The sequence below is a fragment of the Rhamphochromis longiceps genome, linkage group LG23, assembly GCF_057381845.1.
Source record: "Rhamphochromis longiceps isolate RC_006_pf linkage group LG23, R_longiceps_female_GT1.1, whole genome shotgun sequence".
In the NCBI taxonomy this organism is placed as follows: Eukaryota; Metazoa; Chordata; class Actinopteri; order Cichliformes; family Cichlidae; genus Rhamphochromis; species Rhamphochromis longiceps.
In genome coordinates, this window is record NC_140578.1 from 43,659,416 (window position 1) to 43,677,506 (window position 18,091).

Consider the following 18,091-nt stretch of genomic DNA (forward strand, 5'->3'; position numbering starts at 1 on the left):
AGTAAGAACTGGACTCTCATACAGCGAGACTCAAATGCCTTTAAACATCAGCTTATCCTGCTGATCCAAGTCCAACACTGAGTTTGTAAAAACATGTTTGTCAATCATTTTGTTTGGTTTCTGAGGAAAATGATTCAATAAGTTGCTGCTAATACACAACATTTCATCATATTTCCTCATAACCCTCTTTTGTCTGACCATTTGATCCCATTTGAATTTGCAATAAAGGATCCACAGAGTTTGGTGACAATAATGACAGTAGATGTTTGTGTGAAAGTGCTGGAAGCAAATGAGTGTGTGATGTTCTTTCAGTGTTGCACTTTGTAGACGCTCCCTGAGCACTGGTCTCACAGCCAGCTGCACATAGAGACCAGTGTTGTTAGTCCAGGTCAGAAGATGACTTGTTGGAATGAAAATGAGCTTGTAGTTTGTCTGCTTTAATAATGTGACTGGAAAAAGGTGTTGGACTTCAAATATGTCCATTTCTGTCACACTTCACCTTTAAAAGTGAAGCCATGTGGTTCCTGGAAGGAAAAACACGACTTTTTCAAGTCTTTGTCCTGTTTTTATGAGAAATGTACGACTTTAATGTGAAACATTCAGAGTTTTTTCTCTTGTTGTGTTTGTTTGAAGCTGCTTCCTGTTGGCTTCAGCTGTTTGGAGTTTCCATTTTCTAAACTTCTACATTCTGAACCTTCTTCAGCTCTGAACAGATGATGAAACACTGAATGATTTCAAGCACTTTGTCTAATAAACTTACATCTTTCATTCTTTATACAGATTGGACAGCTGTGGTTTGTCAGAGATCAGCTGTGATTATCTGGCAGCAGCACTGAAGTCCAACCCCTCCCATCTGAGACAGCTGGAGCTGGGTAATGACTTCTTGTCTTCAACTAAGAACAACCTGCAGGATTCAGGAGTGAAGCATCTGTGTGGTTTCCTGGAGAGTCCAGGATGTAAACTTGAAACTCTGAGGTCAGTCAGCATGTTTTAGTTGTGCTGAGATGAATATGATGTGAAAGTTGTGCTGACACTAAACTGCAGACATCAGGCTGATATTATACTGATCCACACTGAGGATCTTCATGGTAAAGTCTGTTTTCTTCTTCTCTGGTTTAGTCCATTGACTGCAGCAGAACAATGTTCACATTTCAAACAGTGATACTCAACGTATGGCCCGCGGCCCACACGCGGCCTGCCCACCTTTCCTGATTCAGAGAGAGGGGACCCTGATTAACTGTGTAGCTTCTTCCTCACAGTTCTAAGTATCAGACACAACAATGAATAATCCACAGCTGACTGTCTTTAGCAGGTCAAAGGTCACGGCACACAGCAGACAGTCAGAAATATTCTAACTCTGATCATTTATCAGTTGTGACACTGTGAGACTTGATCAGAGGTGTGATCATCACAGCAGAGGCCTTTGTGTCAAAGTCACTGAGGATCAAACAGAAACACATGAAGCAGATTTTCCTCTTCTGGCTTTTTATAGCAGATAACCTTCAAAATATTCTGCAGTCGATCAAAAACTGAAGCAAACCATGAAGCAACATGTGAACATGAGCTGATGCTGCTGAAGTGAAGCAAAGTTACAGAGGTTTGATTACAGACACAGCTGAGAGTTTGTAATCTGTCATCATTTTAAAAAGTTTCCATGGAACAGCAGAAATGAGGCTTTACTGTCAGAGGCCGACAGCACTGAACACAACAGCAGACTGGTGGCTAATAAACAGTGAATGATGCAGAAACAGATGTTTGAAGCTGTTCTTGGAGTACACTGAGAGAGAGAGAGCTGTGCAGGCAGGAACAGCCAAAGTCAGAGAGAATTCATGAGCATATTGATCAAACGTGAAGCAGAGTTTGGATCTTCTTTTGCTGCTGCTTCACTCAGTTTTGGTTGGAGACAGATGAAACCTGCAGCTTCAGGATCTGTGAGCTGTCCACTTTCAGCCCCGACGGCGTGTCCGTGTACGTGCCGTCGAGTGAACGATCCACGCTCTGTGTTTCCATCTTTGTGTGTTTAGCTGCTCTCATTTACTGTTTTAGCTGTTTGCTGCTTGTTGAAGTAGTTTGTGAGCTTTAACCTGAGATTCTGGCAAAATACATTTATATTAAACATCGATTCAGGATTGAATGAATCAACATCGTTTTATTCAAATTAAAACCATTTAAATGGGAACATGAATTTTTTACAGCCGCCTCTAATGCTGGGTAATGTCAGCTGGTCCATGTGCAGCTGGCTGTGAGGCTCAGGGAGCGTCTACAAAGTGCAACACTGAAAGAACATCATCCATAAATATTGAGTAAGAACTGGACTCTCATACAGCGAGACTCGAATGCCTTTAAACATCAGCTTATCCTGCTGATCCAAGTCCAACACTGAGTTTGTAAAAACATGTTTGTCAATCATTTTGTTTGGTTTCTGAGGAAAATGATTCAATAACTTGCTGCTAATACACAACATTTCATCATATTTCCTCATAACCCTCTTTTGTCTGACCATTTGATCCCATTTGAATTTGCAATAAAGGATCCACAGAGTTTGGTGACAATAATGACAGTAGATGTTTGTGTGAAAGTGCTGGAAGCAAATGAGTGTGTGATGTTCTTTCAGTGTTGCACTTTGTAGACGCTCCCTGAGCACTGGTCTCACAGCCAGCTGCACATAGAGACCAGTGTTGTTAGTCCAGGTCAGAAGATGACTTGTTGGAATGAAAATGAGCTTGTAGTTTGTCTGCTTTAATAATGTGACTGGAAAAAGGTGTTGGACTTCAAATATGTCCATTTCTGTCACACTTCACCTTTAAAAGTGAAGCCATGTGGTTCCTGGAAGGAAAAACACGACTTTTTCAAGTCTTTGTCCTGTTTTTATGAGAAATGTACGACTTTAATGTGAAACATTCAGAGTTTTTTCTCTTGTTGTGTTTGTTTGAAGCTGCTTCCTGTTGGCTTCAGCTGTTTGGAGTTTCCATTTTCTAAACTTCTACATTCTGAACCTTCTTCAGCTCTGAACAGATGATGAAACACTGAATGATTTCAAGCACTTTGTCTAATAAACTTACATCTTTCATTCTTTATACAGATTGGAGAGCTGTGGTTTGTCAGAGATCAGCTGTGATTATCTGGCAGCAGCACTGAAGTCCAACCCCTCCCATCTGAGAGAGCTGAACCTGAGCTTCAACAACAAGCTGCAGGATCCAGGAGTGAAGCATCTGTGTGGTTTCCTGGAGAGTCCAGGATGTAAACTTGAAGCTCTGGGGTCAGTCAGCATGTTTTAGTTGTGCTGAGATGAATATGATGTGAAAGTTGTGCTGACACTAAACTGCAGACATCAGGCTGATATTATACTGATCCACACTGAGGATCTTCATGGTAAAGTCTGTTTTCTTCTTCTCTGGTTTAGTCCATTGACTGCAGCAGAACAATGTTCACATTTCAAACCTTCAAAGAAGAAGAAAAATCCTCCACTGGAAAATTCACTGTGAAACTCTCAAACTCTTCATTGCACCTTAAAGTCTGTGTGACACTGAAATCCAAAGCAAAATGTGCGTTTGCTTTACAGACAGCAGTCCAACACAAACATACACACATCACCCAAAACACAGTCCAACATCCAAATCTCCTCCACTGCCAGCATGAATGATGGGAAAGAGAAGGAGGAACACTCTGACATTCAGGGTTAGAATGAGTTTCATCAAGCAGACTGTGAAGATCAAAGCTGCATTAGAAAGCTTACATGAATGAATGAGTGGACAGAAGTGGACAGAGATCATCTGAAGCACTTCAAAGGCTTTAAATCAGCACATTTATTCTTTATCAACTCTGTTAGTTTCTCTCAGTTTTCTGTGGAATGAAGCTAACAGCAGGCTAATAAGATGCTGACCAATAGGTTTCTATTAAAGGTTGTAATTTGTATATGAAAAAGTGCTTTGGCTCAGCAGGGATCAGCTTACAGGTAGAATACAGCTGCTGGATGGGATTAGCATGTCATAGCTATCTACCAAACTGCTAACTGGGGGATTTCAGGCCATCTATGGATCATTTTTGCTAACTGTTTATTCAGCTTAGGCTCACAGGGCTGCAGCCTGTGCCCTAGCTGTCATAGGGCAAGAGGCGTGGTCCACCTGCACAGGTGAGCAGTCCATCACAGGGCCAACAGAGAGCGACAGAGAAGCACTCCCTCACATCCACACCTACAGCCAATGTAGAAGCACCAATGAACCTAAGCAGCATTTCATTGGACTGTGGGAGAACATCCAACCTCCACAGAAAGGCCCAGCTGACCAACAAGCTTCAACCTACAACCTTCTTGCTCTAAGGCACTAGTGCTAACCACTTTTGCCCATTTCAGCCCAAATCCTGCATCTTCCTGTTTCTGACTCCAGGCCAGCTCCACTAACACTTTCTCATCAGACACTGCCACCTAGTGGAGGAAGTCTTAGTTCCATTTGAAGCTTCAGATTACAGTTAGTTCCTTTATAAAGAGGTGGAGGTGGTGGGGCCACAGCACCATCATCACTGAGTGCCATAGGACACTTAACCTTTGTTTCCATATGCTGGGAACTTCCTGTTGTTCCATGGAGGACTGGAAAATGTGTGAAAATCTCCCAGTCAGTTCCTCACAGCACACTTCAATCATTTCCCTCCCACAGCATCAGGACCAGGGCTTTTTCTCTCTTTGGTCCCACTAAGAGATTTCCACACAAACACCTCATCAGTGGGACTCTCAGAGCTACCAGCCCTTTGCTACAATCACAAAGCTCTTCATTGAAATCAATGATATCAAAGCTGGAATCAAATGAGTCCAAGTCTTCTGCTGATTCAGCATCACATTCATCTTTGCTCCTTGTTCTGCATCCCCACCATGGACTTCATTCCTTTCCAAGCCAGCCTTGAGTGTCCTTTATTCAGCTCATCCTCTGCTTTACTTTTACACCTGATTTTAGCTGCTTTATCTCTCTTTCAACAGGTTTCTGTGCCTCAATCTTTTTCTTCTCTCCCTCATAACAAGACAGCTTCTTCTGCCTGAGAACATGTTGGAGTGATTTACTAATCCAGGGCTGCTTATTGGGGAAAATACTTCCTGTTTCCAAAGTAATCCCCATTTTCCCCAGAAAGAAATGTCAGTAGAAATCGATGATCTAAGTGAGAACATGAGCCTTTAAAAAGTCCCAGTGGGTGCAGTCAAAGCAGTCCCTCAGTCCCAGTATAGAGTCTTTGGTCCAGACTGGAACAACTGTGTGCCCAGTTTGAGCTCTCTTCAGTGCTGTGACCTGACAGACCCAGAGGGGCCATCACATCACATTTAGAAGCTCCCCTGATGGAGCCACAACACATGTCCAATACTTAGTCTGTCTTGTTGGACCAACTGGAAGAAATGATTCAAGGACTTAGTCACAGAACAGAGATTCAAATCTCCAAAATCCAACTGGCTGCATCAGGACATATAGTCTGAAACTCTGCACAGTTTCCTGTTTGAAGCTGCTTCCTGTTGGCTTCAGCTGTTTGGAGTTTCCATTTTCTAAACTTCTACATTCTGAACCTTCTTCAGCTCTGAACAGATGATGAAACACTGAATGATTTCAAGCACTTTGTCTAATAAACTTACATCTTTCATTCTTTATACAGATTGCAGAGCTGTGGTTTGTCAGAGATCAGCTGTGATTATCTGGCAGCAGCACTGAAGTCCAACCCCTCCCATCTGAGAGAGCTGAACCTGAGCTGGAACAACCTGAAGGATCCAGATGTGAAGCAGCTGTCTGATCTTAAGAAGAGTCCAGACTACAGACTGGAGACTCTGGAGTAAGTAGAGTGATGGAGTGAGTGGGTGGTGCTGTCAGCAGTATTGTACTAAACACAGTCAGTATGAAACAAAGATCCAGTGTTTCCTGTAAAGCTGCAGCTTCTCAGTGAAGCTGTGAGAGGAGAACGGTGACAGGCTTCAGGATTGGACACAAACACTTCCTGTTTCTCACCTTTATGGTCACCATAGTAACGGCTGACACGCTCTGATCAAACACTGTCAACAGCCAATCAGCTCTCTGAACAAAGCAGCACGCAGACCAATGACTGCATTGATTTCCAAGTTTAAAGCAGTGAAGAACACAGTCTGTAGGTGAGGAAGAATTTAGTGAGAGCAGATGTTTGGATGGAATTCCTCCAGTTAACAGCTGGAACCGTCCATCTGGATTGTTGGGCTTGTTGTTGGGGTTCCTACAGAGCTCAGAGTGGACACACCAAGGTTCTTCTAATGAATGAAAGTCCAAACTCAAACTAGGAGGGAAAAACATTTTCAGCAACTTCAATAAAAATCCAAAGATTAGAAAAAGTGAAGCAACAATGAGTCCTAGTACAGTCCCAGCACTGACGTCCCTGCTGCTCTTTATACTGGATGTGCTGCATCACTGACTGACAGCTGATGAAGAGTCTCTGGAAACACTCGTTTATCTCCTCTGCTCTTCCTCCTTCTCTCTGCAGGTGGAGCTGATGATGGTAAACAGGACGGTGTGTGTGCTGAGAGAGGAGCAGCTGTGTCCTGATGATCCAGAGAGGTTGAAGCAGCAGCAGCTTGTGTGTAGAGACGCTCTGACTGGGCCATGTTACTGGGAGGTGGAGAGGAGAGCTTCATCCAGCAGTGACTGACAGAGGAATGAAGTGCAGATGACTGTCAGTGCTGCAGAGTGAACTGCTCTGAGAACAGCTCCACTGTCAGACACAATGTAGAGTCCAGCATCAGCCCTGTGTGTCCCTCTGGATCTGACAGAGGATCATCAGTGTATCTGGACTGCTCTGCTGCTGCTCTGTCCTTCTACAGTCTCTGCACAGTCTCTGTCTCACTCTGGAAAGATTTTACAACTTGTTGTAATTACAGAACGTTAATATAATATTCAAACATGTGATCTTCTCTTTATTTCTGAATCTTTACCAAATAAAGAAAAACCAAACTAACAAACAGAAGCTGTCGTGTCCTTTTTCACCACATCTGTGAATCTTTTCTGTGTTTTTCCTCTTTTCCTCCTTCCTGCAGCTCCATCTTCATCATTCTGTGTCCAGTATATGTGAACACGTCCAAAGCATCTGAGCCTCATGTTACCCGTTTGTGTGAGTTACGCCTGTCGTTGTGTTGTGGTGTATAAATAAGGGGCAGGAGACAGCGCTGGATCTCCAAGTTCTTTACTCTCAATTTCTGCAACATCTGCAATATCTAGAAATGCAAACCTGTGAGCTGTGTGTGTTGTGCGTCTGCTCGGCCACCTCTCCTCCGGCCATGCTGGAAGCAGCTGTGCGTTTGACAGTTTTATCGACTCGACAATAATCGAACAAATTAAATGTTCAAAAATATCAACTTAAGCACTTCAAAGTCAACAAAAAGCTTAAAACAATGAAATAATATTTCACTGAAAAAACAACAGCTCATAAGAACGATACACAAAATAATACAGAAACAAACAAATAAAAGTTATTAACCAGGATCCATGTTTTTGTCACAAACACTGAATCAGCTGATTCACTCTTTATGTTTCTGAGTTTGTTTTGTGATTATAGTTCTGGTTTCTGTTTCTGTGTCTTCACTGTGTCCCACGTCTCCTTACTTTGGACTCTGTGTTATATTTCCTGTTTTATTTTGACAGTTTTATGAGACACAATGAGTTTCCTGTTTATTGTGACTTAAAGCGAGCAGCAAAGACACTAAACTGTGTGTTTCCAGCTGAAGCTGCTTTTTGTGTTGCTCCCACAAACCTGTCTGAAACAGTCAGTGAGGAAAACTCAGTTTATGCTTCCAAGCTCATTGTGAGAGGGCACATTGTGTTCCTGCAAGTGCTGATTTTGTCTGCATCCCTGAGTTTAGTGAGCTGCCTCCAAGGACTTGTGAAGCCCAGTGTGTTAAGGCTGCATCTCCCAGATGTTTCCACCTTTCCAGCAGAGACGATAAATGTTCCCACAAAGGCTCAGCCAAAGACTGTTTGATTTTGTGAGTGTTGGCCTCAAGAGATTGCTCAGTGAGCACCTGAGTGTTTCTGGGACATCGGACACTAACTGGAACTTCAAGTCTGGTTCTGAAGCTGCACATGCAAAGACTGTTTCTGGTTGTAGAGACCTGGCTGTTCCAGGGATTGTAACCTCCCCAGAGGCTGAGCTGCTGACCTCAGCTGACTCTGGAGCCTTGAAGGTAACTAAGTTTGCACCGCTCGGGTGAACCATCTCAGCTGCAACAGCCTCCACAGAGAGCTCACGCAAGCTTACCCAGCCTGCTGAGGATTTTATGCTGCTGCAGCCCAAAAGGCATCCTGAGCTGGCTGACAGCCACCCACAGCTTCAGCTGCCTCAGCCAGGGGTCTCCACACCTGCTGGCCCTGCATCTGCTCTGACTGGGGGCTCCGGAGAGCCGCGCCAGCCATCCATCTCTGCTGGGGCTCCTGTTTGAGAATGTAGGAGTGTAAACTTCAAATATCTGCTCGGTTTGTCAAGATATCACATATTTGCAAAAGTGCTCTGACGTTTTTGGAGACGTCTGTTACCCACCATCTGGATAGCTAACCGGGAGGTCGAGGGTCAGAGCCGGCGAGAACAGCGGACTCCCGGCACATCGTTTTTGGACCCCCACGGCCTTTGGCTGTTCAGGTTTAAACATGATATATAAGTCACTTAGATCACGTAAAAATGTTATCGTTTGGCTTTTTTCAGTGTTGTTTGTTTGGTTTGGCTGAAGTTACAGTTTTCACACAGCTGAATAAACGTCAAACAGAAAAGTGATTAAACAGAAGTGTGAGACGGTCGAGAGTTTACTCCAGTGTCCTGTTAGATTTTAGACAGCAAGGAGCAGACAGCTGAGTTTATTAAACTACACCGAGACAGCGGTGACGTGGATCTGAAGGCCAGACCGTCACAGCCGCTCACTTCCCGCCTACCCGACCTTTGGAGGACCTTGAAGGCCGGGTCCTCAGGAGGATGCAGCCTGTGAATTTGGACACGCCATGACACATGGTGTTCTACAGCTGATGTGTTTAAATGAGCTCTACAGGTGATCAGACTTATTAACGTTACCAGCATAATAAACTGTCCTGTCACTGAAGGTGTCTGCCCAACAAGGACGTGGTGCTGAATGCATCCAGACCCCTGCTGACTGTCTTTGCAGCTTCGGTCAAAGGTACAGTGTCCACTGTGACCCTGAGAGCAGGACACAGCCAGAGGTGAGTCAGCAGTTACAAACTAAATGCTGCTGACATGAATCAAACTGCTGGATAACCCACTGCTCATGAAAATGGCACCTTTCTGTTGCTTTTTGAGATTACTGAGAATATTTGAATTGTGACTCAGATGGCAGATCCAGGCTCTCAGCCTCCAGCTGAAACTTCCAGTCCTCCCCCAGCCAGAAGCTCTGATGCTGGGCTGAGAGACTTTGATCCTTCCCTGGATCCAGAAATCCAGGAGGGAGAAGGAGAACAGGACCTCCTTCCTGATCTGGAGAGGCCTGAGGGAAAGAAAGATGGAGCAGACAGAGCTTTGAACAAATCCAAACCTCCTGAGCTTCACCTCCACAAAGGTGCAGACACTGATGCACAGATTCACATGTGACACCTGCAGCGTCCAGCTTGTGCCGCTGACATTATCTCCACTCTGATACAAGCCTCATTCACTCGCTCACACACGTTCATACAATCACCTTTTCCTCACAGTCACACACATGAATGTAATGAGGGGAACTCGGGGTTCACTGTCATTCCTCAGGATCCTTTGATATGCAGACTGGAGGCTCTGTGGATGAAACACCGACTGTCTGAACCACTCTGAAGTCTTCATGATGGACTTCATCCTGATTAACACTACAATACTTGTTAGAGGCCTTTTATATGTAATAATATTCTTTTCCATTAAAGCTCTGAACATTCTCACTCTTTCTTGACCAGGTGTGACAGGTGAAGGACACCGGCGAATAGGAGGACAGAAGCTGAGAGCCATTAGTCACATGACTTCAGCTGCTGCTGCCTCACCAACCACTGGCCCCTCGGTGAGTCTAGAGTTACAGCAGTGACCACAGGAAGTGCACACGTGTGATCTAAAGCTACATGTGGGCCTGTGACCATCAGTCTTCTCACTGTGGTAGACGGGTTTGTGAGTCCCTGTGATGCTGGGAGTGTCCAGGACAGTCGCTCCTGATCGGGTCTCTCATGGAAAGCTGGTCCCAGGAATTCCTGGAAAATTCCTCCACAAAAGAGAACTGGGAACATAAGTGCAGAGTGACAGAGGTGCTCAGCAACCCTGCTGTTATATGGGAATAGAACCAGAATAGTCGGCAACCACTTGAGTTAAGTTAGCCAAAGAGATGCGACTCAGACTGACTTCATCATGTTGGCAACGTGTCTGCATTGATAAACTCCAGTTATTGACAAATCAGAGAATAATTCCAGTCATTCAGAGACAGATTGTGATTGTTTGGAGGATGTAATCGTTTCCCTTCAGGGAGCGTGTTGGACGCTCAGTGTCCGGGTGATTAGCTGGCTGATGCAACTACTTAGAATCAGTTTGTGAATATGAAGAAAATCAGTGCAGTCACTGGACAAACTCTGATTCTTCCTAGTTTCACTCTTGTTTCAGTCCAGTGTGACTGAGGTGGTAAAAAATGATCTGACTTTTAGCCACACAGCTGTCTGCTAGAGAAAAAGCCTTTGTGCACAACTTTCTTAAAGGCAAACGGCACCATGTTCACTGCAGCTGCAGCAAACGCAGCAAAGAGTGAAAGTTGGACTGAGAATGTTGTGACTGTTTCATGAGAAAGAGCAGGAAAACAAGCATCACACACCCAGACACAGTGCTGGGATTAGAATTAGACTTTAGAGCCAAATGTAGGACAAAAGCTTTAATATGAAAGAGGAAAACCCAACAACAGCCAGAGCATGAAGCTCAAATCTATACCAATCACCAAGAAAGCTGACAGGCCTGTGACACGTCAGAGACGCCGTTCAAATCATAAAGAAGTTGGTTTATTGACAAAATGTAAAAAACCAAAAGAATCAAGTCAACCTTCAGTTTCGAGCGAGTAGACCAATCAGGCACAGCAGCAGCTCTAGAATAAGCAACAATTTGATGTATTACAAACAACCTTTCATATACACACATACATATGGCTCATATGCTGTTTAAAAAGGGCTCAAAGACCCAACAGATTACACAAAGTACAAAAACACTTTCATTCAGACAACAGTCAGCTGTGCATGAGACAGAGAGCCGACTACAGTTAGTAACATGGACTCACTTTGTTTCAGACACGACACAAAGTAACACAAAGCCACAAAGAGCAGAAACATCAAAAAGGAGGCAGAGCAGCAGCAACTCTCCATGAGCTGTGAGGCTAACAGCCACCCACACTTCCTGTGATGCATAATGAAAACAACATTAACCTGAAGGATGATAACAACAGAAAGAAGTCTAAGCTAACGTTACACAGCGCTCACACAGCGCTGACTGTACAGGCCTCACACAGCTACGACCTGCATCCACAACACCTGATTCTACTGAACACAAACAAGTTAATGATATATGAGCAATCCAGGGAAGGCTTCCAGGAAGGTGAGGATCCAAAGACAGCTCTACAACAGCATCAGTCAGCAACAATGTTACTAATCACTGACTCTTTCATCCTTTTATACTCAATCAAAAAGTGCTGTGTTCACATTTGTTTCTGCTGAAATCCAGAGACTGAAAATGCGTCTTTTTAAAGTTTGAATAAACTGACTGAACTTCTCACGAGTCCAACCGTGAGGAACACTTCCCCCCATGACACATCACAGGACAACGTCTCAGTGGAGGGGGGACAGTAGCTCAGTTTAGGCAGTCACACTCAGAATCGATGCCTCCAGTCAGGGTCAAACGTGGTCCTCAGAAACCTGCAGATGTTTGGGCCAAGCTCTCACTGGTCTCTGCGTCTGTAGACTGAGCTGATGTTTCTCCAGGTGTCTGGTAAAAGGACGATGCTGCTGTCCAATGAGGCGAGGAGAGAAGTAGCCAAACAGGCGAGAGCCGTGAAGGAGGAACGGCGGGCAGCTCTGGATGCCCGACATAAATACCTGATGAGCAGGCTGGCAGACGCCGGCAGCCTGGAGGAGGCGGCGGTGGAAGACGCCATCGTCTCTGATGACAGAGTAAGTTCAGAGACGTGATCCTTCCTCAGAGTTGAACCTTTGAGTCATTAATGTCTGATTCTTCCAGTTCAGTCTGATCCATGAATTCTTTGCTGCAAACGGATCCAAGAAGCTGATTTTCTTCTATCAGGATGTCAAACAGGTAACTTTGATCACATTTCAATGACTGACACATGAAGGTCTAACCGCTCTTCATAATCTGCTGTCCTGTTTGTTGCAGCGTACTTTGTATTCATATCTTTTAATATCTGCCTTTCTCCCAGAGTCTGTCCTCCCGTCAGTCTTCCTTTGTGGACGCATCAAACTCAGCTGTGGCTCAGAGGAAACTCTTCCTCACTACGGGGAACTCTGAGGTTGGCTTCAGCTTTTTATGTTTAGTTCATGTGAGAATCACAGAAAAATGCTGATATGAGTGGAAGCTTCTGCTGGGAAATTGGCAAAGAGCAGATTATTGAACAGCGAGGCAGACAGTTCATTTCAGTGATGCCAGTTTATTAGAAACGAGGACTGTGGGGCTGCTGGAAGTCAGGACGGCCGTTCTCTGGATAAACCTGACAGCTGAGGTGGAGAGCAGGATTTATCCACAGACGGCTTCTTCCAAGCAAATGTCCTGAACACATCTGAGCTGAGGGTTACACAGTGTGTCCTGTGTGATCTCTGCTTTATGGTGGTTGAATCTCACAAATGTGACCATCAGACCTGACGACTTATTTGTGATGTTTTAATTAAAAATATCCTGGGTGAGGTGTTTGGGGCCTGTCCCATGAGGAGGAGTCTCCAGGGCAGACCCAGGACACACTAGAGAGGTTATATCTCTCAGCAGGCCTGGGAATGCCTCAGTATTGTCCTGGATATGCTGGAGGAAGTGGTTGTTTAGGGAGGTCTGGGATTCTCTGCTTAGACTGCTGCACCTGTGACCCGGGACCAGATAAACAGGAAATGGATGTTTGAAATTCAAAGAAATCCTCTTTTAATAATGAGGAAAAAAGACAGCAGGAGATCCATCGCAACTAACAAAACACTTCAAACACATCAATGCATCAACTTTAATCAACTTCATTTGGTTCAAATGAAGGAATCTAACAAAGCACTCACTAAAATGAAACACCAGTTAGTTTCCCGAGCTCAACAGGTCGAACACCTGAGTTTGGTTTGCGGTGCAGTTTTTATTTCTTCTAGATAACTTGGGTTATTTGCACAGGAAGGTTTTTTAAATGTATTTCTTAAGTACGATCTTATATGGGGGTTGGTTTTATAGCATAACAGAATAATGTAATAACTCTAATAGAGTATAAAACATTTGCAGAATGAAGTACAAGGTGAAGAAAAGTCAGAACGTCCCTATTTGAAAATACAGTCTCAGAAGGTCAGAGATGGACAAATTCAGCTACAGAAACATGTGGCCATTTTTTTAAAGCCATAGAGCATATTACAGACGACACAAAGAGCAAACACTGTAAACTTCTAACCACAGACCTCACACAGCTCACACACGTCAGAGTGAAGCTGTCATTTCCTGAAGCTTCCACACAAGAGAACTGGCAACAAGGTGGAGTCCTCATGGATCACTAGCAGAGAAATGTGGGTGGGTGCCAGACCACATGGACTCGACTCACTTTATTTCATACAAAGGAGCAGACTAATGCTGTCATCCTTAAAGACTAACTAGAAACAAGCAGTGCGCTCGCATCGACTCGACTTGTTTTGCAAGTTTGAAGTGAGATGGTACTTTGGAGTCAGCCTCCCGAGATGATGGCTGGTTTTTGAAAAACATCTCATATTTATACAATGAGCAGCAGACTTTCCTGACTTGCAGAGGTCAACGTCCTCCTCAGTCATGCGCCATGAGTGGCACAGATACTATTCATCAAATAACTAACATGGCCTTGATTGTTACTCCAGAGACTTATCTGCGATGTAGCTTTATAGCATTTTCATTAGCAATCGTATGATTTGTGTTACAATGACCTTTGTGGACGGGCCCGGACCCCCAGGCCTCGTCCATGACGCCGACGGTGAGCGCAACGTTTTTGTTTTCTTGCGCTTAAAATAACCTGATCAGCGTTCTGCCGACGGTTTGTTTACATTTCTCACATCTATGATTGTTCACACGGGTTGGACACGAGCAGAGAGGGCTTTCAAGATGAAAAAGCCAACGTGAAACTTTAACGGACGACAAAGTTTTTCAATCAAATCTCCGTCACACCCTTCCTTGACCTCATCACGTTATCCACCTTAGTCAAGGAACAGTGGTTCGGGAAAATATGCATTTGTTTTTTGGACCAGTTTAAAACGTATCTCAACTAGTGATGTGCGGATCGATACTGAAATATCGATTCCTCCGATACCCGTCATTGTGTCCGGCCCCTTGGCGTGCACACTCACAACAATGGCTGAGCGTAAACAGAGTCATGTGCAGACGTATTTTACCTCCACGAACAGCTGAGACGTGGTTTGCCATACATGTGGCAAGAATGTGAGGTGTTGTGGTAACACCGCTGACCTGGTCAAACACCTCAGAGTGAATCACATCACAGAATATGACGAGCGTATGTTGAGGCGAACTGAAGAGGAGGAGAGGGAGAGGTGCTGCCAGGGCGAGACAGACGTCTCTCACGGAGTCCTTTAATGCTGCAGGCAGGCAACAAATAGCCACAACTTCAGGTTTTTCATTTCTATATGATAATTCTGCATCATTAAGTGATAAGAACAAGTAATCTGATGTCCTGTGATCATTACGACGCTATAATTTGAGATAAAATAAAAGATAGAGTAAAAAAACAAGTTTTTGTACAGAGTATCGTATCAGATCAGTATCGTCGATACCACCCTGAATTTTACTTGGTATCGGATCGGAAAGGAAATCAGTGGAAATCAAATCCTGCTTCTACAGGTGTCCAGTTCATTCACTCTGACCCCTCCAGATAAGCGTTGTCAGTTCTCACTGTGCTGTAGATCACATTTTCTTGTGTTTGGGGTTATAACGGTTACTTTTGAGGTCTGTGTTATAAAGCAAGTTAATCCTGAATTTAACTGGAGAAGACAAATTCCCACTGCGTGGTGTAGTGCACAGCCAGGCATTCTTTACATTAGTTCGTTTGACAAAACCAAAAAGCCGAAAGTATTTACTTGGAGTTTGGTTTGATGAAATAAGTGCCAGAATCAGTGAATACAAATGATTCCAATGACATGAAAACTGGTGGAAGGACAAATCCCTCAAGAAAAGCACGACTAGCACATTAAGTTTGTTTGTAATCATCATCATCTCTAACATCATGCGCACAACAGTGATTTTGTTACAGAACACTAAGATAGTAAAATCTGGGAAATGATGATATTTCTTTCCAAAACTTCCTGTCTGGAAGACATTAAAGCTGCTGTGCCACCTGCAGCTTCTTTCAATCTATGTTATGTGAATATATCTTTTTTTTTTGGGTTTGAACATCCATTCAAACTCACTCTCTGCCTAGCAAGTCTCATTCCCTCATTTCCTTGGGGTCCAGCTTCACATACGTGGCACTGAGCCTTTTCCTTTGTCACCTCTTTCTGCTACATGCCTAGCCTCCCAGTTTCTTGGTCTATTTTCTTCATTTCACTAACTACACTTCTTTTTCTTTGTAAATCTCTTCCTTCAAATACTTTCAAAATCACTTTTCTTTTTTCCCTTTCTTCTGTGCAGAGAAGCCGTCAAACCCCTTCTTGGCAGTTTATCTCAATAAAGCTGTACTATCCCAGCCATCTGGTAAGTCTTCCCTACTACCCAGAGCCTGTTTATACTCCTGCATGTCTCTGCCTTCACTCACTTCCTCTTCTTGATGTCCAAACTCATCCTTCAAACTACCATTTGATGCTGCATAGCTGCATTCTCCCTGACACCTCCTTGTCTCCTGTCTTTTTGATTTCACCTTCTGCATAATATTTAGTTGCCCTGTGTGCAGCTTCCTCCACTTTCATATATTTCTACAAGTTCCTCCCTGTTCTTGAAGTATGTGTGCACCACGGCCATTTCCACTTGGAAAATCTGCCCCACATCTGTCTTTCTAGATTTCTCTCCTAAACACCACACCTACCCAACACCTCATAACCTCTGTTCCCTTCACCTAAATGTCCATTGAAGTCTGTGTCAATCACCACTGTAGTATGTGGTCTCTTGCACACAAAATGTGTCTACCCTCCACCTCCATAATATGAGTCCGCCAGCCCTCCCATTGCCAGTCATAGTCCATAACAAGTCAAAAACATAAACAGCTCGAACGTATTATTTATTTAAAAGAGAGAGAGAGAGAGAGAGAGAGAGCTCAGTTGTCCTTGCTCTAGCATCAAGAGTCAGTGGCTGGCTGTTCACTGCAGGCTCAGCAGTCCAATGGCCGATCAGCAACAAAACAAATAAAAAATAAGACACGTTCTTGATTATGACAACAAACCACATCCAAAAAAATATGACAGCAACACTTTAAGTTTTGTGTGCATTCATCATGTGCAACTCTGCAGAAAGTCTCATGTCAAGGATGTGTGGACAGGGGGGCTATTAAAAAGTTCCAGTATACAGAATAGAAAACCATCAAATGAATGAAATAAAATCTGTTGTCACAGTGGTTTTTGAAGGAACAATTACTTCACAGATGGACAGCCTCATTATATTTTAGTTAAACCTGATGATACACACTTCACGTCACCCTAGTTACATGTTTTTATTTGCCATGTGTATGTTATCCAAGGGAGGAAAAAAAAGAAAAAGAAAACTTTTGATGTGTCCAGACATTTCTTCACATCAGCTGCCAGCAACCAGTTTCAGCATGTACAACTGTTGCAGTAAGTGTGCTCATGCAGACCAACTATGCTGGTCCACTGTTCTTAATGGTGCTGCATGTTGAGAAAGAAGTGAAACAAATGTTTTGTTTAACAAGTCCACTAGTGTTAGAATAACTTGGCATTTCCAATCTGTTTCTGCTGTAGTTCAATGAAAGGTTTCAGTTACTTAAGTTTGAGAAAAACCAAAAAAAACGTTGGCCAGCTTCCCTCAGGGTCACTCCACGGTTGATGACATGGTCCACTATTGTAGCTCTGATGTCATCAGCAATTCTATTTCTTACTCTTCTTACCCGTCCTCTCCCCCCTCCTCGTCCTCCTCTTGCTCCTCCTTGTCCTTGTCGTCCTCTTCATCCTACTTCTTCACCTCCACGTCCTCTTCCTCGGCCTCCTCTCACTCTTCCTGCTCCCTCCATTGTACTCCACACACAGAGCTTACCTGTATCATAGTGCTTAGGCTGATTGCAAAGTGAACTAATTATCTAAAAAAGCTTTCACATGTGGCAGTGTGCCAGACAGTTGACAAAATAGTGTAAATAATGGCCATAAATGTGTATAGTTTTGCTAGGAGTGCGTTGATCATTTGGAAATTGAGTGCAAAGCAGTGAGTTGTGTTTACAGTTCTGCAAAAAGAGTGCTGTGCAGTGGATTGTAGCTACAGGTTTGCAAAGTGTGTGTTACAAAATGGCAAACTGAGTGCAAAGCAGTGTTTGTGCTTTTAGTTTTGCACACTCAGTGAGTGGTTTTGCTATAAGTATCAATAGTTTTAGGAATTGTGCTGTAAGAATCACAGTTGGGGTTTAAGCATTCAGAAAAACCTGTAATAAACGCACACGCATGCGTCTTCAGCATTACTGGGTTTCTGCAGCTCCTGGTTTCCTGTTTAATACATTCACACAAGCAATCAAACGCTATGAATCGTTCCACAATGTTTGCAGTCACTTTTCTTATCCCTCCTGACTCAAGAGCATAAAGCGATCTACGTTAGCTCTGGGAATTCTGACGGTCGTTCAGTAAATCTTTGTTTAATCTCTTTATTTGCTTTTTGGAGAAGTGAAGGTACAAAAACCTCGTCAATCAAATTTGCTTCGGTGGACAGAAAACAGCCGTTGTAGACTGTTTGGGGTTACCTTTTATAAGTA

At 43.7% G+C, this 18,091-nt stretch overlaps 2 protein-coding genes across 2 annotated transcripts in view; both read left to right on the forward strand.

The window, feature by feature from the left end:
* LOC146642763 (NACHT, LRR and PYD domains-containing protein 3-like) overlaps positions 1-18,091 on the forward strand; it is a 197,216-nt gene that overhangs the window by 124,751 nt on the left and 54,374 nt on the right. Inside the window, exon 6 of the mRNA XM_085397207.1 lies at positions 5,629-5,802. Coding sequence (XP_085253333.1) covers positions 5,629-5,802 — 174 coding nt within the window. The remainder of the gene's footprint in view (positions 1-5,628; positions 5,803-18,091) is intronic.
* On the forward strand, positions 9,036-13,362 carry LOC146642766 (dynein axonemal heavy chain 5-like). Its single transcript, XM_085397241.1, has 6 exons — positions 9,036-9,191; positions 9,319-9,544; positions 9,909-10,009; positions 11,952-12,140; positions 12,208-12,282; positions 12,404-13,362. Exons 2-6 carry the CDS (start codon positions 9,319-9,321, stop codon positions 12,545-12,547), a joined length of 735 nt encoding a protein of 244 aa, XP_085253367.1. The 5' UTR covers positions 9,036-9,191; the 3' UTR covers positions 12,548-13,362.